The sequence below is a fragment of the Marmota monax genome, unplaced genomic scaffold, assembly GCF_021218885.2.
Source record: "Marmota monax isolate L192 unplaced genomic scaffold, Marmota_monax_Labrador192_F-V1.1 WCK01_AAM20220418_F8-fsc00026, whole genome shotgun sequence".
NCBI lineage: Eukaryota > Metazoa > Chordata > Mammalia > Rodentia > Sciuridae > Marmota > Marmota monax.
This window is the reverse complement of record NW_026693108.1, coordinates 89,850-116,796: the sequence shown is the minus strand read 5'-3', so window position 1 is coordinate 116,796 and position 26,947 is coordinate 89,850. Positions and strand designations below refer to the sequence as shown.

Below are 26,947 nucleotides of genomic sequence, written 5' to 3'. Positions count from 1 at the left end.
AAGGCCCAGAGGTGCATCTGCCCTCTCTGCCCATAGTAGTCCCTGAGCATCTCAGATCACAATAGCAACAATGCGTATGTTTTTCCCAAGTGCATGTGGGACTTTCTCCAGGATGGATTATGTGTCAGGCCAGAATTAAAGTGTCAGTAAACATAAAAAACAAATATCATGCAATGTATTATCTCAGATCAGGTAGGACGGAGTTAGAAAACCATAAAAGTAAAAAAAAAAAAAAACAAAAACAAAAAAACAAACAAAAAAAAACCCACCATGAAGTAAAACTAGAAAATTTATAAATTTGTGGGAATTAACACACTCTGAAAATAACAACGGATCAAAGACAAGTCACAAGACAAATTAGAAAGTACTTACAGATGAATGAAAATTACAACACAACAAGCAAAACTTACGCAATGCTGTAAAAGAAGTGATAAAGGGGAAATTTATAACTACAAACATTAAAAAGCAAGAAAATCTCAATCTACAATCTAACTTTACAATTTAAGGAACTTGAAAAAGGACAAACTAAACTAAAAGCTAACAGAAAGTAAGAAACAATAGATTAAAGCCGAAAAAAATGAAATAGAAAAGCAACAGGAAAAAAATCAATGAAAAAAAATGATTCTTTGAAAATATCAATAAAATTGAAAAGTCTTTTTTATGAGGACTCAAAGAAAAAATTAGAGTAGATTAAAATTCCTAAATCTCAAATCAAAGTGGGAATATTTCACTCATTTCTTACAAAATAAAAAGAATTTTAAGAGAGTACTATGAACAATTGTATACCACCAAATTGGACAACATATTTGAAATGGACAAATTCCTAGAAACACAAAACCTAGCAACACCAAGTCACAAAGATATAGAAAATCTGAATAAATCTATAATCAGTAAGCAGATTGAATCAAATTCTCTAAACAAAGAAAAGTCCTGGACCTTACATCTTCACTGGTGATTCTATGAAACATTAAAGAAAAGCTGAAAAGGAAGATCATGTTGTTCTCAATTTCAAAACAAACTGAAGATGAGAAATACATCCTAACTCATTTTATGAGGCCAGCCTTATTCTGATACCAAAGCCAGAAATCACAACACAAGAAAATTATAGACCAATATCCAACATCATCAGGAATGAATACTGATGCAGAAATTCTCAACAAAATACTAGCAAATCCAATTCAGCAACACATTAAAAGAATTATGCACCATGACAAAGCAGTATTTATTCCTGGAATGCAAGGATGGTTTATACAAAAACTGATCAATGTAATACATGACATTAGCAGACCAAAGGAAATGAAACAGTTGATCATCTCAATCAATGCAGAAAATCACATAATAAAACACCCTTTTATGATGAACACATTCAACAATCAATAGAGGGAAACTACCTCAACACAATAAAAAACAGGTATGAAAAGCCACAGTGAGTATCATACTCATGGTGAAAGACTGAAAACTTTAAGAAACCATGCAAGCATTCCCACCTTCACAATTCTATTAAAGTAGTAGTGAAAACTCTAGCTTGAGCAATTAGGCAAGAAAAATAAAAAGAAGTAAAATTATCTTTGCTTATATAGATTTTATATGATTTTTCTGGAACAAGGGCTTGCTATGTTGCCTAGGCTGGTCTCAAACCCATGATCTTCAACAGCCCAAGTAGCTGGGGTTACAGGGATGCCCAAGTCCAGGCTATATGATTTTATATATATAGATAACCCCCAAATTATCATAAAACCCTGTTAGAACCAACAAATTCATTTAGCAAAGTATAGGGAGACAAAGTTACATAAAAACTGGTTGCATTTCTTAATGAGAAATCTGAAAAGCAAATTACAACACCAATTCCATAACTACAACATAAAAGTATGTAGAAAGTAAGTTAACCAAAGATGTGAAGGACTTAAACATTGAAAACTACATAGCAATTGAAAACATCACTGAGAGAAATTAAAGATGACATAAATAAAGAGAAACACATCTCATGTACATGAATTGGAAGACAATTTTTCTTTTTTCACTATCCAGGACTGATCCAAGGAGTACTTTACCACTGAACTACACCTCCAGCCCTTCTTCTTTTTTAATATTTACCTTTTAGTTGTAGTTGGACACAATACCTTTGTTTTATTTATTTATTTTTTTAATATTTATTTTTTAGCTATAGGTGAACACAATATGTTTATTTTACGTGGTGCTGAGGCTTGAACCCAGTGCCTCACACATGCTAGGCAAGCGCTCCACCTCTGAGCACATCCCCAGCCCTTATTTATTTTTATGTGGTGCTTAGGATTCAACCTAGGGCCTTGCACGTGCTAGGTGAGTGCTCTACCACTGAGCCACAACCCCAGCCCTCTAGCCCTTCTTATTTTGAGACAGGATCTCAGTAAATTGCCAAGACTGATTTCAAACTTGCAATCCTCCTGCCTCAGCCTCCATGTAGTTGGGATTACAGGTATGCACTACCCTTTGGGCTGGAAAACGATACTGTTAAGCTGTCAATCATATATAAAGGAACCAAGAAAGTCAATACATTTTCCTAAAAAGAAAATGTGTCCTAAAACCCAAGGCATCTCAAGGGAACTCAAATAGTCAAACTTAGAGAAAAAAAGATCAGAGCTTGAGGACACACTCATTCTGATTTCAAAACATATTATCAAAAAAAAAAAAAAGGTAATAAACCGTACAGTATTGGCATATAAACAGACATACCAATGGAACACATAGCTCCCCACTCTCAGAAAACCCTTGCATATATGATCAAATAATTTTTCACAAGGGTGCCAAGTCCACTTAAGAGGAGAAAGGATAGTCCCTTCAATAAATGGTGCTGAGAAAACTGGATGTCCACATGCAAAATAGACTGAAGTTGGACCCTTATCTAATGTCACATACAAAAGCTGATTCAAAGCATATCAAGACCTGAGCGCAATACCTGAAAGTATTGGAAGAAAACAGCATAAATGTTTAGGACACTGGATTTGACAATGAGTTTTTGGATATGATACCAAAGGCACAGGCAAGTAAAGGAAAAACAAAGCAACAGAACTTCATAAAAATTAACTTGTTTAGAGGATGTTATTTCCTAGATTTTATTGTAAATGTGTGTCCTAAAACAGTGTTTATTTTACTTTTATACATTGCATTTTTGTGTTTACATTGTTTTATGTATTCACAGTATATTAAACTGTGACATTTAAAACTTTTTGTAAGCATTTAAAGTAAAATTACAGGCTTGGGATTGTGGCTCAGTGGCAGACCGCTTGCCTAGCATGATTGAGGCACTGGATTTGATTCTCAGCACCAAGTATCAATAAATAAAATAAAGGTCCATTGACAACTAAAAAAATAAATAAATAAATGCAGTAAATTTTAAAAAAATAAGCTTCAAAAGTCAACTGTTATCAGGGTAGGGGCAACTCACAGAATGGGGGTGAGGAACACCTGCGGATTTGAACCTCTAAGGGCTTGATACCCAGAATTCTTATAACTCAACCACCAAACCTCGACGACTGGATTAGGAAAAGGAAAACGGGTTTGCATGACTACTTCTGAGGCTCTGGCCTGAGAGTGGCCGCAGGCCTGCCGGGGTGCTCGCCTTCACGTGCCCTGGAGACGCACCCCAAAGGCGCGGCACAGGGGGCGGAGCTGCCCAGCGGCCGGCCCAGAAGCGCGGGCACCGCAGGGCACGTGCGCACGCGGCGACGCCGGCGCTGAGCAGGGGGCAACTGGCGGCAGCGCGGACGACCCCCGGGGTGCTCTGTGGACCGCAGAGCAGGCCACCAAGGACAACGCGCTATCCGCGTGGGCGCGGTCCCGCAGCGTCTGGCTGACCAGAGGCCGGGGAGCGCCGCACCACCCGGGAGCGCGACGCTTCGCGACCGCGCAGGCGCAGACGCCGGCCCTCCAGGCGACAGCGGCGCCGCACGCGCGCCTGGACGGTGGCGGTGACACCACGGGGCTTGACCTCGAGCCACCAGGCGCCCCGCTGTCGCACGGCCAGTCCTGCGCCTTTAAAAATAAACCCGCTCAAACGGCAATGACAACGGAGACCCGCGGACGCCGGAAGCCAGGAGACACCGGGAGAACTCGAGGGACGCCGGCACTCCCCAGCGCAGCGGAACCTTCTGACTCTCGCCGCGGCACTGGGAGGACGGAGGGGGGAGGCGCGCTGCACTTCCGGGGCGGGCACGCGGCACTTCCGGTCCCCGCGTCCAGCCGCCATTAGGGATCCCGCGCAGCAGGCCTCTCCGCGCCACCGCGCCGAGGGTGAGAGCGGGTGCCGAGGAGCTGGCGGGCCGGGTCGCCGTGTGGGCCGCGCGCCCTCTCCGCTGTTGTGCGGTCAGCGGCGGCCGCGCGAGGCTGCGCCCGGGGACGCGTGGAGCGTGGGCGAGCGGGGGCGGGGTGATGGACCCGGAGGCAAGTGCAGTCCCGCTACGAGCTTACGGTTCCGCCCGGCGGCGGGCGCGGGAACCCGCGGGCGGTGACATTTCCGAGGGACGCTGGCGGATGCCCGTGGGCCCGGTGTTTGGGTCGCTCTCCAGGCGACTCTTGTTGGAAATGCCCCACGCTAATTAATGCAAGCTGTAGTAATAGAAACGGGGGGTGTAGGAGAGGTTTGTGGGAAACCTTTGTGTCTCCTGCTAAAATTGTTCAAAGCATAAAACTGTTCGAAAAATAGTTTTGTTAATTAAAAGAACCAGCCAGCCATGAAGAACAGAGCTAAAGTGTATGTAGACTGAGAACCCGATTAGATTTAAACGTGCTCTGCGTAATTGGATTTTAATGTGAAAAGCTACGTATCAGAATAGATTTTAAAAGACAGTCCGTCGTGTGAGACCTCAAGGAAATAAATGCTATAGAATGCGGTGTGGCCCTGCATGCTGGTGGGTGGGCAGAGCATCAAAGATGCAGTCCGTAGTGGTGAAAAGTAGGCAGAGAGAAATTTCTATTAATCTTGACAATTTGTAGTTAGTATTAGAAGCTCAGAAACTTAGGGGAATTTTTCTTATCTTTTTTCTTTCTGGAATCTTAAAGCTGGACTTTAAGATTCTGGACTTTTCTGGAATGCCCCTGTGGATGGTGCAGCCAGAGTGGGAAAGAGAGAGCATTGTGTTACAACAGAGACCTGGACTCTAGAATCCATGGTCTTCTGACCTAATGTTGTAATCTTTGAGAAGCTGCTTCTCTCCCTCAGCATCAGTTTTCTCAGTTGTAAAACAGAGAGATTGGACTCAAAACTCTCTGTTCCTGTACCAGTTGCTAGCTTCTAATTATGGCCCTACTGACAAAGCATCTTGTTCCAGTTCATGGTGGAGTAGTTTGTAAAACTGTGGAGCTAAAATCTGTTCTGCTGGCTTCCATTGTTGCTTCTAGAACAGCTTCTGTGTTATCCATAGTTTTTCTGCATGTGAAGTTAAGTGACTTGTTTTCCAGTGCCACCTGCCATTGCATTGCTGTTTTGCATGTTCACTAGTTTGCTAGGGACTCTTGGAGTGCCGTCTCTCCTGCCCAGAGCTAGAGACTTTGTATGTGGAGTGTGGGATGCTCTGCCCAGTGCAGAATATGGCACATGGCTCTCTGTAGTGCTGGACTTATGCAGTTGGTGTGTGAATTCTAAATGTTTGAATGTTTGATAAGGTTCATTTTGTTAGTTTTGGTCCATTGTACTGGCTTCTCAAGGCCTTACTGAATTTCAGTGTGTTCATTGGATCATGATGCACTCAAGAGAGTCTGGAGAAACAGAAGTCTGTTTTGTCTTGGTCAGATGCTGGTCGTAATCTTGGGCAAGCCATTTAATGTCAGATTTGGGTCTCCTCGTCTCCTAAGTTGGAATTTTAAAGTAGATGCTCCCTGAAATGGGTGCTCAGGTCACTTCTGGTTTTAAAGTCCTTGAGTCTAAGATTGGGTCCTCAACCTTCATAAGAGAATGTTGGGATTGAGCAGATGTTTTCTGAGCACACAGTGTTTAAAGGGTGTACGAGGGTTTCGGAGGTAAGTAAGTGGATAGTCCTATGTGCTGAAAACCATGACCTGGTGTGGAATCAGGCTGACTTCTACCATGGAAGTATGCATATAGCTGGATGTAAGGATGGTTGGGGAATGGGAAATTGGCCATTGTCTAAAAAGGTAACCAGTTTGAGGGATTTGCCTGATGGGTAGGTAGCAAGGCAGAATGTAAAGGGCAGGAAATGTCTGTGGAAAGACCCAGAAGCTTCAGAAGAGTCAGGGAGTTATATGTGGTCAGTACTTTTGAAAATGCAGTCTGGTCGGGAGCTTTCTGTGCCGTGTTGAGATTTTGTACTGCAGGTGTTTGGCAGATAGGGATTGTAAGCAGGCAAGTTACATTAGGCTTGTAGGGTTTGGAGTTGTCCATGGTAGCAAGCAGAGTGATGAATGGGGGAGCATGGTCAGGTGTCAAAATTAAGAGTGTTGAGCCAAGGGGAGACAGGAAGGGGTAAGTGGAAGTGCTGGGGTTTATCAGGATATATAGGCAGTGGTTTTCTGTTCATGGCCAGTGTATTCTATTCTGTTCTTGTCAGCAAACTCAGCAGATGAGGAAACTTTCTCATTGAAATGCACACAGGGAGAGAATAGGCCAGAGCAGTCACTGGGTAGGTCATCCCTTCCTCCTCTCCGTCAGAACACCTCCATCATGCCTCCTGCCAGTCCTCTTTCTTTTTTCCTGTGGGTCCTGTTGATTGTATTGTTTCTTCCATGGCTGCATGTCAACAACATTGATGATCAGCAGAACATCAGTTCCTTACGCGCTGCACCAGCAGGTGTGTGAGTGCCTGACAGAGAAGTAAGAGTATGGGTCACTGTACCCAAGACTGTGTAAGCTAAAGTCAGGTAGTGAATTTGAGAGGGGTCTGGTTATAATTATATGGGTATAATTACATAGTTGATGGTAATACACAGTGAGAAAAGAACAGTGGGTATCTACTGCAGGCTTTGGTGCTTTGTCTAGGCTTACTGGGTGGGATCCCTCACTATTGAAGGAGTCCCCATGGCAAGAGGGACATAGAACCAAGAGTGGTCCAAATGATCACGGAGTTGTGATTTTGATTACCTTTCCTTTGTTTTGTTTTTTTTCCCCCCCCAGATTCAGCTTCTCATCTTTGCCCCACTAAGGCTGTTTTCTGTGTGTTAGAAAGCCATGTAGACCACCTCTCTTTTGAAGGCCACTTAGGTGTCCCTGGAGAAAGCTGGTAGGTGGCAGGGAAGAGTCTGTTATACTGTTTCTTCTCCACCCTAAAAACATTTTTCAGGATTTATAAAGCACTGTTTCACTAGCATTTCTTTGCATGTGCTGTTTTTTTGTTTGTTTGTTTTAATACTTACCATTTTTTAATGTTTAGGAGAATATTTTATAATTAAAAATTTTTGAAAAGTGCTGGAGTTATCGAGGAAAAATTCCACAACTGTCTCACTACTGCATGAAGGTATGCTGAATGTGCATGTCTCTGTAGAATTGGGGTATAAAGAATGAATTATTTCACATTCTTTGAAGAACTTTTTGAAGAAAGAGGTTATTTGAGTACAGTGATGAGACTTGATGGCAGCAGGCGTGAGTGATGGAATTTAGGTGACAGGAAGAGGAAGGGAGACCAGTTGAGCTCTGTGATGCCCATGAGATGTGTGTCATGATGCTGCTTTGCTACCAGCAGCTCTTGGCTGTTCACTGTCGCCACTGCCAGATGGGGTCATTGAGACAAATCTTTATCTCATCTTAATCTGAAGCATGTTTATTCATCATGTTTATAAGTTAATCATTTTAGAGATTTTTCTTCAGAACTTATAACTATATTTTTCTACTGGTATAGTCTTGTTGGGCCCAAAAGTAATTTTCTAAAAGACATAATTGCTGGGCAATGTCTATCTTCTGTTTAGTTTTAGATCAAAAAAAAAAGACTAAAAAAAGCAAATGAGACACTACTGATAGAGGTAGTTGAAAACAGTAGTCAGCAGTAGCATCTTTAAAAACATAATTTATGGGCTGGTGGTAGAGCTCAGTTGGTAAAGTGCTTTCCTATCAGACACCTGGGTTCAATCCCCAGTGCCACCAGAAACAAAGAGGGGAAAAAAAAGCAGAACGTATCAGAATCAGGCATGTTTTCCAATCTTTCTCATCTGTGTTCTGATGCTGTGACTGAAGTGTCTGACCTGTTCGGCTCTCTGAGGATCAGTCCCATAGAAAGAATATGCCTTCCCCATCATCCTTGGCACAGAACATCCCACATGCTGTCTGCAGTGGCTTGTCGTTTTGGTAAAAGGTCAAGTGCCATTTGATAGGAAAACTTTAAAAAAAAAAATTTTTAGAGACAGGCCCTCCCTGTGTTGCCCTGACTGACTTTGACCTCCTGGGCTCAGGCATCCTCCTGCTTCAGTTTCCTGAGTAGCTGGGATGCCGGCACATTGCCACTGTGCCTGGCTGATAATGAGAAAAGATTTTGCAGCCCACTTGGGGCATAAACTCAACAATATACAGTAATTATAGAATCTCTTATGCTCTTATGCTGAGATTGGCATACCAGAACGGAAATAGCAATGAAGGGAAGTAGAGAGGGAAACAGTGCAGAGCAGAAGAATATAGAGTAGAGTTATACATGGAAGTTAGTAAATACTAAATGGTCCTCACATGGAAAAAAAGCTGTGTGATCAGGGTTGTTGAGACAGGTGATTCAGGGTGAAAAAATGGAGCTAGATTCTTGTCTCCTTAAACCAGATGGAATTAAGTGACATGTATCAGGTTGGAGGTGTAGCTCAACTTAGTGGTAGAGCTTGCCTAGCATGCGCAAGGCTCTGGTTTCCATCCCAGGTCCCAGCACTGCAAAATACCCCAATACTAATGTCAAAAAAAAAAAAGAGAACAAGGGGCTGGGATTGTGGCTCAGCGGTAGAGCACTCACCTAGCGTGTGCGGGGCACTGGGTTCGATCCTCAGCACCACATAAAATAGTGTGTCTCAACTAAAACAAAATATTAAAAAAAAAAAATTAGGAAAAGCTTAGTAAATGGTTAAAAAATTAAGAAATGAGAAAGCATATTTAAAACTGAGCTTTGCAAGGATAATAGCCTTAAGTTTTAAATTTTTATGCAAGCTAGTGTTTTTGGTGAATAAATATTATTCTAAAATTATGAGACAGATTATTTCAGGCCTGCATTTCTCTTCAGATAACAGGTAGTTTGCTGAGGAATGTGGCATAGTCTGTCCACTTAGGCCAGTCAGTGCTGCAGGAAAATTGCTTCTTAGAAAAGAAAGCATGTGTGGGTCAGCACAGTTGCCCATTCAATAGAATTATGTTCCTACCACCTGCGCCTGTCTCCTGTCCTGATAAGGTATGGAAAACCAGTAGAGTACCTAGGACTCAGAAATTAGTTCCATATGCATCTCTCAGAATCTTTAGAGATATATCTGATAAAGCATATGCTCTTCTAGACCTGAAATCATGCAGTTATAGAGTGAACTAGGACAGCATTTTATTTAAAACAATGTCTGTAAAAATAATTTATTTTTACTTTGTTGCACAGTGTTGAAAGTTTTTAAAGAACGCAGTTGAATGTGTTGGTGATAGAAAGAAGATGGAAGTTTTCCAGGAACTTCGGAAACCATCTGTACGTTTGGAGTGTGACCACTGCAGTTTCAGAGGCACCGATTATGAAAATGTGCAGATCCACATGGGCACCATCCACCCAGAATTCTGTGATGAAATGGATGCTGGGGGTTTAGGTAAGATGATATTTTACCAGAAAAGCGCAAAGCTCTTTCACTGCCATAAATGCTTCTTCACCAGCAAAATGTACTCCAATGTGTACTATCACATCACATCCAAACATGCAGCCCCAGAAAAATGGAATGATAAACTGAAAAGTCAGTTGAACAAAGAGACAGATCCTTTGAGAATGCCCCCTCTTCCCGAACACCAGAAAACACCCTCTAGTTCAGCAGAACTCCTGGAACCTGGGACTTCCCTCTCCATAGAAACACAGAAACTAGGTCCAGTTCTGTCTCCAGAGTCCCCTGAACCTGATCCTCTTGCTCCACTGGAGCTTCAGAAACCTGGCCCTGCTGTTCCTCCTGAGCAGGCAACAACTCCTCCTCCGGAGCCTTCGAAACCTGTTCCTGTTTCTTCTGAGCTTCCAAAATCAGCACCTGTTGTGTCTGAGTTGCAGAAGCCTGTCCCTGTCCCCTCTCCAGAGCCACAGAAACCTGTCCCTATGTCTCCTGAGCCAGTAAAGGCTGCTCTTGCTAACCCTAAGCCTCAGAAGCACTCTCACTTTGCAGACACAGGGGGACCACCTTCAGCCTCATCTCCTGAGTCACCGGTTCTGGCTGCTTCCCCTGAGTCTTGGGGGCTGTCCCCAACTGCATCTCCAGAATCTCGGAAGCCCACCCGGAGTGCCTCTCCAGAGCCAAAGAAGCCATCCCCGTCAGAGTCTCCTGAACCTTGGAAGCCATTTCCTGCTGTCTCCCCAGAGCCCCGGAGACCAGCCCCAGCTGTGTCGCCAGGTTCCTGGAAGCCAGGGCCACCTGGATCCCCGAGGCCTTGGAAATCCAGTCCGTCGGCATCTTCAGGACCTTGGAAGCCAACCAAACCTGCTCCATCTGTGTCTCCTGGACCCTGGAAACCAATTCCTTCTGTATCACCTGGACCTTGGAAACCAGCTCCATCTGTGTCCCCTGCGTCCTGGAAGTCGTCTTCAGTCTCATCTGGCTCCTGGAAAACTCCCCCTACATCTCCAGAGTCGTGGAAGTCTGGACCACCAGAGCTCCGAAAGTCATCCCCTGCCTTGTCACCTGAGCACTGGAAAGCAGTTCCCCCAGTGTCTCCTGAACTTCGCAGACCAGGCCCGCCACTCTCCCCAGAGATCCGTAGCCCAGCAGGCTCTCCAGAGCTCAGGAAACCCTCAGGGTCACCAGACCTTTGGAAGCTTTCTTCTGACCAGCGGAAAACTTCTCCTGCTTCATTTGATTTTTCTGAGTCTCAAAAAAGTTCCCGTGGTGGTTCTCCTGATCTCTGGAAGTCTTCCTTTGTCATGGAACCTCAGAAACCTGCTGTCTTCCCTGAAACCCGGAAGCCAGGTCCTTCTGGGTCATCTGAGTCCCCAAGAATGGCTTCGGATATCTGGAAGCCTGTCCTTTCTATTGATGCTGAGTCTCGAAAGTCTGCACTGTTTCCTGAGCCCACCAGAGCAGCCCCTCCTGCTTCTCCTGAGCCACGGAAACGTGTTCTTTTCCCAGAGTCCCGGAAGCATGCCTTGTTCCCTGAACTGCCCAAGTCTGCTGTGTTCTCAGAGGCTCAGAAAGCAGCAGAGCTTGGTGATGAGCTACAGATAGATGCCGCAGAGGACCAAAAATGTGATCTTTTGGTTCAGGAAGAGCTTCTGGCCACTCCCAAGAAACTCTTGGAAGATGCCCTATTTCCTTCCTCCAAGAAGCTCAAGAAGGATAGCCAGGAGAGCTCAGATGCTGAGCTGAGCAGCAGTGAGTACCTCAGAACAGACCTGGATGCCATAGACATGAAGGGCCAGGAGTCCAGCAGTGATCAAGAGCAGGTGGATGTGGAATCTATTGATTTTGGCAAAGAGAACAAAATGGACATGACAAGTCCAGAGCAATCCAGAAATGTGCTACAGTTCACTGAAGAAAAAGAAGCATTTATCTCAGAAGAGGAGATTGCAAAATACATGAAGCGTGGGAAGGGGAAATATTATTGCAAGATCTGTTGCTGTCGTGCTATGAAGAAAGGTGCTGTTTTGCATCATTTGGTTAATAAGCACAATGTCCACAGTCCTTACAAGTGCACAATTTGTGGAAAGGCCTTTCTTCTGGAATCTCTCCTTAAGAATCATGTGGCAGCTCATGGGCAAAGTTTACTTAAATGTCCACGTTGTAATTTTGAATCCAATTTCCCGAGAGGCTTTAAGAAACACCTAACTCACTGTCAAAGCAGGCATAATGAAGAGGCAAATAAAAAGCTGATGGAAGCTCTTGAGTCCTCCTTGGAGGAGCCACAGATTTGATTTTTGAGCACACTTGCTGTACAGTGCTGTCTGTGGAGACTGCAGCTTGTTACGTGGCCTGGTTGGGACAGTAGATGGTAATGTGCAGCGTGTACCGTGTGTGATTGTCTCACTAGTGTTGAAAGGTTAAGTACTTTTTTCTGCTGTTATGTGGCTGTCTTGTAAATCAACAAATTTCTACTGTATATTTCAGATGGTTAAAACTTCTCATTTCTTTTAAATATATTTAAATAGTAACACAGAGAAGTAGGCATTCTGTATAGTAAATGAACAAGTTCTGAATTCCTGTTAAAATATGTCTGTGTGTGTGTAAAACCCAGTTTCAGACAATAGAGGTTATTAGGTATAGGGCTCGGGAGCAACTCAGTGGTAGAGCGCTTGCTTAGCATGTGCCAGGCCCTGGGTTCAGTCCCCAGCACCCCACGAAAAATTATTAGGTGGAATGTTCAAGAATAGGCATGAAAAGTAAACTTAAGAAAAATTTTGTTTCCCTGATGTATTTTAAAATCCTAAGAGTTATTTTCTATTTGATCATGTAAAATTATTTTATAAATCTTGAACAGTTTTTAGATGCTCATAAACTTTTATGTCATGGAAAGCTGAGTCTCAGGGTTGCTGATTTTCTGCTGACAGGGAAAGTCAAGGAAGTCTTTGAAGTAATCTGCAGCCTTCTACAGGGGCTGTGAGGAAGGCCTGGGGGGCTCTTCTCGTCCTCAGTCAACTGCATCTGAGTCTTCCATCTGCTGTCCTGCCCTCACTTTCCTGTCAGCCCACACTAACAAATTAATGGATGATCTCAGATGAGCTTTTTTCCCCCTCTTCTCTTCTGGGGTGCTGGTGATGAAACCCAGGACCTCTTGCTAGGCCAGTGCTCTTTCTGCCACTGAGCCACACCCCAGCCCACAGCAGATCCTTAACTGCCAAATGTGTTAGTGTTCTGTACCTCGTACTGCTGGGCCTCGCTCCCCCTGTTGGGTTTAAGACCAGAGTAGTGGGTAGGAGTTGAAAGTCTTCCAGATTCATAGTAAGAGCTTTTGTAAATGTTAAAGAAATATATCGGTTTTGAATTTCACAGTTATGTTACTGTAAATACCTTGTACCTGTTCAGGATTATTTTATTCTAAGATATTTTGTCAAATGTGTATTAACCAAATTAAAAAGACTTTCATGTCAGCAATGTCTTCTGTTTTCTTTGCTGTAACGCACGATATCCAGGTCCCTTCCCCCCACCTTCACTTGTTTTCAACGTAGCAATGAGCAGCACTTTCTAAGCCATGTGTTCTGTGGGTCCTGTGACCAGCACTTTAGGAACAGTGGGAGCTCCATGGGGGAAGCCTCTTCTCTGCATTGAGCGTATAACAGGCTGTGTGATCCTGGGCTTTCCTGTCTCCCCTGCCCTGTGCAGCCTTGTGAAGCATGTGGTGTTGGAGGCTCCGGAGCACGGCCAGCAATGCGACCCTGGGCTCACTTGGCTAACTGCCCTCAGCCTGAACCCTGTTTGGGGAAGCTGCTGTTCTTGGCTCCAGCTCTTCACCTCACCTCCTGTCATTTCTTCAGAGCTTAACAACTTATGGGATTGGACTTGGTAGTGTGCCTCCCGTGTGGCAGAATCTTCATCAGTGTGGCCCACTCCGAGCCTTTCCATTCTCATCCTGGTAGTGAACTCAGTCCATTGTGTGTTCAGTGACTGGTTATTAATTCTGCTGTACCTGATCTTGGCTATAGCAGATACCGCTCTTGTTTTTAATATTGGTGTAGTAGATTCTGTGACTTTGTTTTGAATAAAGACCTGGAAGAGTTTATCAAATAGATCTGCAGGCATCACGAGACAGGGTTACTTTTTTAGTTGAATTGCAGACCTCAAAATCCCCAAATTGTACCCTTCCTAATCTGGCGATGACTGTTGAGGTGTAATTGTGATCACATGGTGCATTAGTTGCCTGCTGCTGTCACAGACCTAGGATGTGGCTCAGGCCCACAGGTGCTGACACACCACAGGTGGTTCCCTGACTGTCCCATGTGGTGGCATGGCCCCTTCTGGAAGCTTGAGGAGAACCCACTCCTGTGCCCTCAGCTGCTGGCACCCCTGCTTTCCTTGGCTCAGTTCCTTTCCCAGTCTCCTGCTGGCTTTGACTGCTCTGTTGTTAGCCCTTTTCCAGCGGCTGCCTCCCCTTGCTCTGAAGGGTATTGTGGTCACTTGGACCTGCTCAGGTGGCTTGGGAGCACCTTCCTGCATTGGGATGAGCAGCCTTAACCCTCCTTGTCATGTCAACTGCTGTGGTCCTAGGTTTTAGGAATGAGGACCTGGATATCTTTGGGGGCTGTTCTGCCTACCACACCTGGGTTTTGAAGTTGGGATTCTGACTCCTTGTCTAGCCTCCTCCACGCTAGTTTCCTTGATGACACATCTGTTCCACTGTCTGTGGATCTAGGTCTTCCACTGCCCAGATGTTACAGTCATCAGGCTCACGTGTGCCTCCGCAGTTAACCCAGCCCCATACCCATGACCACCAGGTAAGATTCCCCAAGACCAAAGAAGTGACCTCTTAAGGTCTGGTTATTGTCATTGGCAAACTCCATCCAGCAACCTTCCTACCTTGGACACCTGGCTGGCTTGTTTATGTTGGGTGTGACTTCTCTGGGAACACAGTAGACAGTCATGTCCAGGGTCACCCCCATGTGGCTTCGAAAGCCTCATCCCCACCTTGGGGTTGTGTGGGTAGGACAGAGTCTGTTAACTGGTGTGAGTGGTCAATATGACCGCACTGTAAGACAGACTGATAGTTATAGAACAGCTATGTGCTTACAAAGGCACATGTTACATATAAGAATAATTTAAAAATAAATAAAATTATTTGAACACTAACCAGAAGTTGGTTTATATTTTTAACTTCAGAGAAATAGAGGTTAAGGAAGGAAACCAGCAATAAAGTCTATTTAATGAAGGGCCAGTTCAATGTTAAACACCAATCCTGCAAAGACAGCTGTGGCTTCAACATAACAAAGCAGAAACTGAAAGAGGAAAAGTGAATGTTAAAAGAAGGGCCTAGGGCAGGGTCATAGCTCAGTGTAGAGTGGTACCTGGCATGGGCAACCCCCTGACCCTAACCCAGACACTAGGAACAGCCAGACCATACCAGCGAACTGGGAGATTCCAGTCTGAATTACCTACTTTTTTCAGTCAATAGGTGATAAGCTGAAGAAAGAGGACTTAGGAAACATTAAATGCTGGGATGCTGCTAGTTTAAACCCAATTCCTGTATGTCTGGAAATTTATTTGAAATAATTTGAGAAATCTTGATTCAGCACTTGATCTTAAGGAATTATTCTTGATTATTTTCAATTGGTAACATGGCTATATTAAGCAGTTCTTTTAATTATGTGACTAAAATTTATAGAGGAAAACAGATGATGCTGGGGTTTAATGGGTGTATCTGTTCATAGTGGGGAGGGTCATCTGGCAAATCCCATGGGCCACTGGGTGATGGCCGTATGGTCAGTCATCAGGCTGTGGTGTCTAGAATCCTTGGGAGATCAGGGCCAGCATGCAGCCTATAGCTCCTATGGACCCCATAGTGAGGGTTGTTTGGTGAGAATGCTACCCAGAATCCTCAGGGGCCCACAACTCCCAGGAGCCTCTGCAGCAAAGGCTGCACAGGCAGAACAACTACACTACCCAAAATATTCAGGGTACCAGGGAAAGCATGTGACCTGAGGCTTCCAGAGGACTTCATGGTGAAGGTTGAGCAGCAGAATGATAGACTACTCTGCCCAAAATTCCCAGAGGTACCTGGGCAAACATGTAGCATGCAACTGCCAGAAGCCTCAACTGTGGGAGGTACTGCACTATCCAGGATCCAACGCAGCCTGCAGTTCCCAGAGGGCACTCCAGTGAAGACTGTGTGGGCAGAGAGACATATACCACCCACATTCCTTGGGGACTGCAGTTCCCAGAGGCTTCCACACTGAGGGCTGCAAGAGCAAAAGGCCAGACTACACTGCCCAGAATCTCCTGAGATGCCTGGGTGATGTGCAGCCTGTAACTCCCAGAGTTTTCTGTGATGAGCACGGCAGGTAGAGCACTTGACTTTACAACCTACAATTCTCATAGTGCCAGAGTGAAAATGTGGTCTGCAGCCCTGTAGTCCAACTGAAAGAGGTATGCAGGCAAAACACTGGGACTACATTGCCCATAATCTACAGGGCCTACAGTTCTCAGGATCCTCTGTGGTTAGGACTGCAGGGCAGAGAACTGAACTACACTACACAGAATCCTGGCAGAGGGAGGTGCCAAGATGAGCCTGCAGCCTGCAACTCCCAGAGGCCTCCATGGTGAGGGCTATGCAGACAGAAGGCCAGACTACACTACCCAGAAGCCCTGGGAAGCAGCAGCACCTAGACATCTTCCCATCGAGGTCCACATTAGCAGAGCTTTGAATTGCACTACCCATCCTCAGGGATGTCCTGTGGGCTTGTGGCATAGAGTTCCTACTTAGGTAGGATGGGCTGCACTACCCAGCATAATCAGTGGCCTAGAGTTCCCAGAGGCCTCTGAGGTGAGGGCTGCCTGAATAGAACTGAACCGTAATGATGACCACTTCCTTTCTTAAAACTGAAATTCTGACAATACCCAGAATTTCTGGGGATGTGTGGGTGAATGTGAAAACTACCATTCTTAGAGATTGAAATGCTGGACTACATTATCTGGAATTGTGGGGATACCAGGCCAACCCTGTGGCTTTCAGTTCCCATAGGCCTTTAGGGTGAGGGATGCCTGGCAGAACATGGGACCTCACTGCCCAGAAACCTCTGGGGCCTGCATCTCCCAGGGGCCTCTGCAGTGAGGGTTGCGCTGCAGAGTGCTGGACTCCACTACCCAGAATCCTGGAGGTAGTTCGGTGAGCATGCTGCTTGTAGTTGCCATAGGCTACTGAGGTGAGGGCTGTTATGGGCAGAACACCAGACTACATTGCCCCAAATCCCTGGGAATGTTGAGTGAACGTACAACTTGGGGCTCCCAGAGGCCTCCACGGTGAATTATCTAGAATCCCCTAAGTGGTGGTGGGGGTGCATCCTGCAACTCCCAGAGGCCTCTGGGGGGGGGGGGCTGACTTCTGCGATGCAGGCACTCTTTCCCTTAATCATGACCACTTCCTTTCTTAAAACCCATGCTCCTAAGTGGGGCCAGTCCCTGGCTAAGATCACACTTCCCAGAGGCCTCTGCAGTGCCCTGACTCTGGCCTTCTACCCTGGGGTTCATGAGTGAAGTGTCCCGAGGACTCCTCGTCTGCGCCTCTGCCTGGCTGCAGCAGCACTTGGCCTGGTGAAGCAGGGCTGGGGTGCCCGGACCCCCTTTTCTCCGCGCCTGAGATTCCACTCCTCGTGGTGCCACAGATAACACAGCCAGACCCGTCACTGCAGTAGGCACAGCTGAGGGTGGAGGAAGGGCTGAGATTCACCAGGAAGCTGGGAGGGCACCGCCATGCGCTGGGCGTGGCCAGAGGGGCGCCATTTTTTGGCGTCTGTCCTGCTTGCTTCAGGGCGTGGAATTGAGCTGTCTCCTCAGGACCAAGGGGAGAGCCAAGGCTTCGGGATGTGGCGGGTCACCCCACAGGGAGAGGCAGAGCTCCTTCTCCTCAAAGAGGCCTGGGGGAGATGCCAGCGGGGGGACCCTGTGGGTCATGTCTCTAGGGACTCCCGGGGCTCCCTTCTCAGAGCGGCCTGAAGGAGACAGCTGGTGTGGTGACCCTCCTGGGTCACATCTCTAGGGACACCCGGGGCTCCCTTTTCCTCAGAGTGGCCTGAGGGAGACGCTTGCTGTGGGGACCTTCGTGGGTCATGTCTCTTGGGACTCCTGGGGGTTCCGTTCTTACAGCAGCCTGAGGAAGATGCCAGGTGTGGGACCCTCTGGGTCACCTCTCTAAGTAGGCTTGGGGTTCCTCCTCCTCAGAGTGGCCTGGGGGAGATGCCAGGTGTGGGACCCTCTGGGTCACGGCTCTAGGGACACCTGGGGTGTCCTTCTCAGAGCGGCCTGGGGGAGATGCCTGGTGTGGGAACCCTCATGGGTCACGTCTCTAGGGACACCTGGGGTTCCTTTCTCAGAGGAGCTTCAGGCAGATGACTTTCTCAGACACCCTGTGGGTCATGTCTCTAGAGAAGCCTGGGGTTTCCTTCCCAGAGCAGCCTGAGGAGATGCCTAGCATGGGGACCCTCATGGGTCATGTCTTTAGGGACAGCTGTGGTTCCCTTTTCCTCAGAGCAGCCTCAGAGAGATGGCTCAGAAGCTTCTGGAAGGACTGGCAGCAGGTGAGGGGATGGTGGGGAGCATGGGGGGCAAACCCTGTCCTGGGCCTGAGAGCTGAGGGCAGCCTTGGCTGTCAGTCCCTCTCTCTCCTTCACAATTTCATCCTGGCTCCCTGTGCAGCAGTGACCCTCCCTTAGGCTATGACCCTCATCATCTTAATATAGTGACCCAGGGTGGTTTCCAGGGAACCTGGCAGGGAGGAAGGAGGAATGTAGAGCCTAAGGGAAGGGGGCCCCAGTCCACTTCCTTGTTTTCCTTAGTGTTTAAATGGTTTGTTTTTTCTTGCAGTGTGAAAATAGTAGAAAAAAATTGAAAAGTACATATGTTAACAGCCCACTATGTGATTTTTAAAACTGTTTTTTTATTTTTATTTTTGGGTACTGGGGATTGAACTCAGGGGCATGTGACCACTGAGCCATATCTCCAGCCCTATTTTGTATTATAAAGACAGGGTCTCACTGAGTTGCTTCATGCCTTGCTTTTGCTGAGGCTGATTTTGAACTCGAGATCCTTCTGCCTCAGCCTTCTGAGCTGCTTAAGTTTAAATATATTACTTCTAACAAAGCCAGAATTTATTAAAATACATCCCATGTTTTTTTTGGAACTGAACTCATGAACCACATTTTTCTTTAATCTTTGCTTAGTTTTTTAAAAATTTTTTTAGTTGTAGAAGGGCACAATACATTTATTTTATTTATTTACATTTATGTGGTGCTGAGAATCAAACCCAGTGCCTCACACATGCTAGGCAAGCACTCTACCACTGAGCTACCACAGCCACACATTTTTCTTTTGGTGGAGAGTTTAATTAGCAAGAAGCCACCCCTCAAGGACCCCTGCCCACAAGGCCTCCCCCTCCAGACCCTGCCTCTCCTCCAGACCCCACCCACATTCTATGACCCCACGCATCCTCCTGAACCACCCTTTGCCCCCCTTCATACCCTGCCTCTCCTCTAGGCCCTTCTCAAGTTCCAGAGCCTGCTCTTCCCTCAGGTCCCATTCACCTTCCAGGCCCTGCCCTCTTGTAACCCATTCCCCACTCTTTCAGACCCTGCCTCTTCTGCAGACCTTTCCCTTCTTCCTGTCCTGCCCCCCCTCCAGACCTCACCCTCCTCCTCTTTTTTTTAATTTTTATTTTTGTTGCACATGGACACAATGCCTTCATTTTGCTTATTTATTTTTATGTGGTGCTGAGGTTTGAACCAAGTTCCTCACACATGCTAGGCAACTTTACAACTGAGCCATAACCAGCCCAACCCTCCTCCTCTTTAAGACCCTGCCTCTTCTCCAGACCCCACCCATCTTCCAGGCCCTCTGGAAGACTCTGTCCCTGCTAGTCTAGGATGAACAGCTCCCTGGCTGCTGTGCTAATTGGCAGTATATTTGTAATGGTGCACAAATAATGTCTATTGTATCACTGACATCCTGCATTGGATGAATTATCTTGACTATATCAGAATTTGATATACCATAAAATAAATTTAGAAAAGTCACCTTTCTCTCTCTTTTTTTCTCTATAGATCATGAACATTTGAAATAAAATCAGAATTTGTTAAAGGGCAAATGACAGTCAGCCTTGAGCCCTTATGATCCTAGGATCCAATCCAGTGGGAGAAATCCAGTCCAAGCTTTTCTATGCTAATCAATTCATTTAGTTTTCTTACTTTAGAGTTATTTTGCAATGTAATTCCCCATTGCCTCCAGGTCTCCAGTTCTGTGCAGTAGGTTTTACCTATTTAATTTTTAATAAATATTCTTTCAGTTTTCTACAGAATTTTTAAAAATATGTTTTTAGTTGTCAGTGGATCTTTTTATTTTATTTATTTATTTTGTTTATTTATATGTGGTGCTGAGGATTGAACCCAGGGCCTAACACCTGCCAGGCAAATGCTCTGCCTTTGCACCACAACTCTAGCCCTCTATAGAATTTTTAATTCTGTGAACTTCTATTTTTTATAGGAATATTTTAAAAATTACTTTTAGCTTACCTTGTCTTTGATTTAGAGAATTATCTTGTTTGAGAGAATTGTCTTATTTGGAAATGCTCATAATCAAATGATTTTAATTAATTTCCACTTATTATGGTATCTTTAGAGACTGGGTGTGCAGCTCAGTGGCAGAGCACTTGCCTGGCATGTGAAGGCCATGGAGTCCATCCCAGCACCACACACACAGAAGATGTCTTTGACAGGACTCAAGCATGAGAGGTATCATTTAAAAAGATCATGTATTGGGGCTGGGGTTGTGGCTCAGCAGTAGAGCACTTGCCTAGCATGTGTGAGGCCCTGGGTTCGATCCTCAGCACCACATAAAAATAAGTAAATCAAACAAAGGTACTGTGTCCAACTATACCTAAAAATAAATTTTAAAAATTTAAAAAGCTCATGTATTTACACATACACACATATACCACACTGCCTCTTCCAAATTCATATGAAATTATTCTAAGAAAATTTCATTAACTATATACTGACTATCGGAAAATAAATTAAATACAGAATCTTTAAACATCACAAAAGCTTGTAATACTGCATTAAGCTCTACCTTTTGAGCTGATTGTTTGGGTACTAAAAATGTAAAAGTTTGATCAGGGGTAACTACTGCTGCTGTACCATTATTTGACCCATCAGTGAATATATTTGGAGCATTCATGATAGGTGTTTTTCTTGTCATTTTTGGAAAAACTACAGGATGCGAAGACCAAAAAGACAACAAAGGATTAGATGGTAAGTGGTTATCAAATGAAACATTAGATTTGCACATGATTATTGCCCAAGTATTTAACTCATTAGCTAACTCATCAATTTGATCCATAGTATATGGAGTAATAATTTTATTGGGAGAAATTCCAAACACTCCCTTTGCTGCTTTTATTCCTTTGAGTATTAATTGTCCTACAGCCTCAGGATACCTAGTAAGAATAGTGTTAGGAGAATAAGATAAATGTATCCATAATAATGGACCTTCTTGCCAAAATACTCCTGTAGGAATATTTTTTGTTGGTAGTACAATAAATAATAAAGGCAAACTTATATCAATTCTATCCAAATGCATATTTTCCATATATGTTTCAATGATTTTTGATGTCTTTCTTGCTTCAGGCGTTAACATGTGGGGTGAATTTGGATCTGATGGACCTTTTAGGATATCAAATAAAGGTCCCAACTCTCCTGTTGGTATGCCTAGATAAGGCCTTATCCAATTTATGTCTCCTAATAACTTTTGAAAGTCATTAAGTGATTTGAGTTGATCTACTTGTATTTTAATTTTTGGTGGACAGACCATGGTCGAGGATAATAGAACTCCTAAATAATTAATTGGAAAATTTAATTGTACTTTATCTATTGCTATCTCTAGATTATAATTTTTTAATAAGTTTGTAAGTGTGGTATAACATTTTAACAATGTGTTTTTATCTTTGTGTGCTAATAATACATTGTCCATATAGTGAAATATTTGTAGTTCAGGATTTTGATTTCTAAGTGGCTGGATTGCTTTGTTAACATAAATTTGACACATAGTTGGGCTGTTAGCCATCCCTTGAGGGAGTACTTTCCATTCATATCTCTGATCAGGACCTTCATGATTCAACGCAGGGATAGTAAATGCAAAACGTGGACTATCCTCAGGATGAATTGGAATTGAAAAAAACAATCTTTAATATCTATAACTAAAACATACCAGGTTTTTGGCAAAGCAGATAATTGAGGAATCCCCGATTGAGCAGGTCCCATAATAACCATCTCATTATTAATAGCTCTTAAATCTTGCAATAATCTCCATTTACCAGATTTCTTTTTGATGACAAAATGGGAGTATTATGGGGAGATACAGAAGGTTGTATATGTCCCTCCGCTAATTGTTGTTTGACCAGGTCATGGACTACTTGTATCTTTTCTTTAGTCAGGGGCCACTGAGGAACCCATACTGGTCTTTCTGATTTCCAAGTAATTTTTATTGTCTCAGTGACACCTCCTGAAAACCCAATCCATGTCTATCTATTTCTTGATCTATTTGTATTGGTGCCACTATACTTTGTCCTTTCCTAAAACCTTGTCTAGCCATAATAGTGGGTGCATTTGAATTGAGGTTATTTGTTAATGTTAGTCCTAATTGATCTAGGACATCTCTTCCCCATAAATTTATAAGAAGATGATCCAATATATATGGCTGTATAGTTCCTTCACATCCTTCAGGATCCTTCCAATCTAATACCATCACACTTCTATGGGGATTAGTTGCCACTCCTAGGCCTCGAAGCGTTTGAGTGGCTTGGTATAACGGCCAATGTTTTGGCCATTCTTGATGAGAGATAATGCTAAGTTCTGCACCTGTATCCAGTAGCCGATTAAATTCATGTCCTTGAATATTTAGTTTTAGCATGGGGCAAGAATCTAAATTTAAAGAAAGCATAGCCCAATCTACACTTGTGGAGCATAATCCCCTGGAACCTCTTTCTATAGTACGACTAGAAAATTTATCATGTAGGCTGGGTATTATTAATAACTGTGCTATTCTATCTCCTGGTGAAATTACTGATATACCCCTTGGAGAACTGGCTATAATTTTTATTTCACCTTCATAATTGGGATCAATTACCCCAGGACTTATCATAAGTCCTTTTAGAGTACAAGAACTGTGTCCTAATAATAAGCCTACTGTTCCTTGGGGAAGAGGTCCTTTTACCCCTGTGGGAATGATTTGAACTCCCATCTCTGGAGTTAGTACTGCTCTGGTGGAGGCACAGATGTCCAACCCTGTGCTCCCTCTAGTTTGTCTAATGAGGGATCTAATGGATAATGTGTTCTGGGCACTACCCTGATGGTGTTGCTGTGCTCCTCCAATGCCCCATATATTTGTGGTCATGGGCCCCAGAGCATTGGGCCCCCCTGTCCGTTTTTTGGCAATGGAGCCCAATATTTTTCTCCATGATATCGTGGGTAAACACCTGGTCCTTGTCCGTTTTTTGATAACGGAGTACCCTCTATAGTGGTTTGAGAATGGCATTCATTAGCCCAATGTCTCCCTCTATGGCATCGTGGGCAAATACCTGGTATTCTACCCCTTTGATCCTATCCAGTTTTGTTAAACCCTCCTCCTATGGAGCAACTCCTTCTAAAATGTCCTGTTTGTCCACAATTGTAGCATGTTTTTGGCCTGGCACTTAAAGCCTGTTGTACTGCAGCTGCCAAGACTTGCCCTTGTTCATTAATGTCTCTGCATAATTTAATATATGTGTTTAAATCTCCATGTTTCCATGGTCTAATGGCCTCCCTGCACCATCTATTTGCTTGTTCATAGGCTAGTTGTTTTATTAATGGCATCGCTTTTTTTACATCCCCAAAGATTCTGGTAGTTGTTTGTATAAGCCTATCTACAAATTCAGCGTAAGGTTCATTAGCTCCTTGTATTACCTTAGATAATTGACCTTGTAAATCTCCATGCCCCTGTAAAGTTTTCCATGCCCTAACCGCAGTTGAAGTGACTTGTGAGTATATGGCAGGATCATATCTAATTTGTTGCAGCTGACCCTCATAAGGTCCCTCTCCTAACAACATATCTAGATTTCTCTTAGGATAATCGGCTGCTGCATTTTGCCTAGCTGCCTCCATGCAAAATTCCTGATTGGCAACCTTCCATAACAGATATTGTCCTCCATTTAGCACAGCTTTGCACATACTAGCCCAATCTGCTGGCGTCATGTTCAAGTTGTTAATGGATTCGACCATACTTCCAGTGAAGTGTGCTTGAGGACCATAGGTTGTTACAGCCTCTTTCAGCTGCTTCACTGTTTTGAAATCTAAAGCACGGTGAATTCGCTGCCCTCCTGCCTCCTCAAATACAGGGCATGCTAATCTTTGAGGTCCTGTCTCAGGATCCCATCTATCAACTATGGGGGTTGAGGGCCACTCAACATATGTTGTCTCCGTATACATAGGTGGAGCTGTTGGTTGGACACCCACGCCCTCTGGTGATAGAAAGGTGTTAGTAGCAACCTCCCGTTGTAACTTCTCCCCTGATAGCCCTTCCTCCCCTAAAATTTTTCCCTTGTCTGACTAACTCGAGAGACTTCCTCTTTTACTTGATATAGGATGTCTTCTCCTAGACTAAGCAAACAAGATTGTACCAACGTCCACAATGGTAATGTGACAACTGCAGAGTTCCTGGGCTTTCCTTTTCTATTCTTTTAAAATCTTCAACATGATGGTTCCATTGTGATATATTTAACAACCCCTCTTTAATGAACCATGAGCTACACCTTTGTATCGTCTTAACGTATGCCCTAACTGTTCTTGATTTTACTGAGATGCCTCCTTCCTCTAGCAATTTACTTAACACCCTTTCGGTTTGGTTTTTACTAATTTTTAATTCCATATTTCTGCTATAAAGATACCGCAACCCAACAAGATAACACAAAACAAAACCGAAACAAAAACAGAACAAAAATTTGTTGTATCAGTTTTTCTATTTTCTTGACATGTGTATCCGTGGTCTATCTCTATCTCTTCCTCAGGACTGAACAACTTTTCTAGCATCCTATTTATTTCTAGGGGCAGGCAGCTTGAAACAGGAATGTAACAAATCAAAACAAGAACACACTGTTTTTTGAAATGGTCACCCATTCTCTCGCCCTACCCTCAGGGGCAAGCAGTTTCACTTACCCCCAAGCTTCAGGCGTTCCCCGTAGGGGCCATCAAATGCTGCAGTCTGGCTGGGCACAAAATAACTGGCAGGTCACGAGCCACTTGTAGGTTCAAATAGGAACTACTTTATTGCCCCAACCCCACTGGAACACCCCCCCCCCAACTCCACGGAAACTCCATGAGAACCAACAGGAACTCAACGGATACTCCGCAAGAACTCAACAGGAATTCAGAAGTAGCGGGCACCTGAGGTAGCAGGAGCCGCCTTATTGCCAGACAGCAGAGGTTTATATACACAAACTGAATACACAGCTTGTTTCAATTTAGCATCATCCAGTTACAGCAATCAGTCATTATCTTAATAATTATACACAGCTTAACTTAATTATCATCATCTTAATGGCTCGCTGGTGTTACTTCTCAACCACTCCTTCTGGCAAAATGCCAGGTGCCATCCTGACTCAGTTGTGGCTCTCAACAGGAATGATTATTCATTTTCTATTTGATTACACAAATAAGACACAAATTCTTTTTTTTTTCCTTTGTGGTTCTGGGGGTTGGTCCTAGGGCCTCCTTGCATGCTAGGAAATCTTTCTACCACTGAGCTACATCCCCAGCCCCATAGATCCTTTAGTTGTCATTAGCTTCATGATGAGCTAGTGACAATAAAATTAGAAGTTCAACTAGATTTAGACTCATGCAAGAGTTTGGGCATCCATAGCTCCTTCTGATTTCTAAAAGGTAGAGCGTTTTCCCACAGCACAGCAGCATCTAATATCACTCCTGGACTGAGCTGACACCTCTGCTTCTCTTGGCTCACCACTTCCTGGAGAGGTTTTGGAGGAGATGGATGTTCTTTTACTATTTGTCCCAGTGACAAATATTGTTGCTAAAAGATATGCATAGAAATAAAATAGAGACAAGGATTCTTTGGAATAAGTGACTCAGTCACAGTGAGTCAATTTGCCATTAGAACATTTTTTTTTTATAAAGTCACTCTTTTGAGAAAGTTAAACCATGAGTTGAAATAGAATCTCTAAAATGTCATTTTCCCCCCTCTAGTGATCAAGTTTTAAGAAGGCAAACCTAGAACCTAGTGACAACATAAAAATATAATAAGTTAATATATGTTATTACTTCAACATGAAATATATAAAAGAGGCACATACTTTGAATTTTATATTAGTTTGAACTATTTGATTTTTGTGTTATAAATGTTCATAATAAAATATACAGAAGTAGCTAAGAGTGTCAGTTACCAGTAATTAACTGTATGAATAATTAAACAAGTAGGTGTTTGAGAAAATATAATTATGTCCTAAAGTTTTACTTTAGAGTAGTGTCACGAGCAGCTTCTCAGCCTTGTCTGGTTACCAGGAGTTCCCTTCCGGATATCTGCACTGGACCCCGGACCGCGACGTACGCGAACACCAAGCACGAACTCGATTGCCTTTTGAAATGCTGGTTTATTCGCACACCACACAAAGCAATACACGAGGTGGCTGGCTCACACTGCACGATCTTACTCTCAGGCGATGAGAGTTGATTGTGAGCAAATACATGGAGTTTCCCTCGCGCTTATATACTCTATATGTTTACAACAAACTTGTTTATGTCTAACTTATCTAACATAAGCACACTACCTAGTTACATCATCAACTTATCTACATGGGCATACTATCTAGTCATCCTATAACCAAAACATGTTTACAACTAAAAAGTCACTTAGTCACTGCAAAGTCCAAAACAAGTCCAAAACAAGTCCTTTTGCTGATTCATGTTGTTTATTCATCCTTGATGTTTACTCCTGTCAAGTAGTTTAATCTTTTTTGGGGGGAGTACTGGGGATTGAATCCAGGGGTGCTTAATCACTGAGCCACATCCCCAGCCCTTTTTTGTATTTTATTTAGAGGCAGGGTCTCACAGAGTTACTTAGGGCCTCACTAAATTGCTGAGGCTGCCTTTGAACTTTA

General features: G+C 44.0%; 1 protein-coding gene across 7 annotated transcripts; it reads left to right on the top strand.

Annotated features, from left to right (window-relative positions):
• Nucleotides 1-3,923: 3,923 nt before the first annotated feature.
• Champ1 (chromosome alignment maintaining phosphoprotein 1) lies at nt 3,924-13,199 on the top strand. Of its 7 annotated transcripts, none has more exons than XM_046454906.2 (4): nt 3,924-4,269; nt 7,106-7,211; nt 7,362-7,445; nt 9,534-13,199. In XM_046454906.2, the coding sequence occupies exon 4, from the start codon at nt 9,585-9,587 to the stop codon at nt 12,024-12,026; it is 2,442 nt and encodes an 813-aa protein (XP_046310862.1). In that variant the 5' UTR covers nt 3,924-4,269; nt 7,106-7,211; nt 7,362-7,445; nt 9,534-9,584; the 3' UTR covers nt 12,027-13,199. The 7 variants fall into 7 exon arrangements, with proteins under 7 accessions (XP_046310862.1, XP_046310865.1, XP_046310867.1 ...); XM_058582698.1 differs by lacking the exon at nt 3,924-4,269 and having other exon boundaries at nt 4,402-7,211; nt 9,534-9,732; nt 10,288-13,199; XM_046454908.2 differs by lacking the exon at nt 3,924-4,269 and adding an exon at nt 4,404-6,782.
• Nucleotides 13,200-26,947: the final 13,748 nt, after the last annotated feature.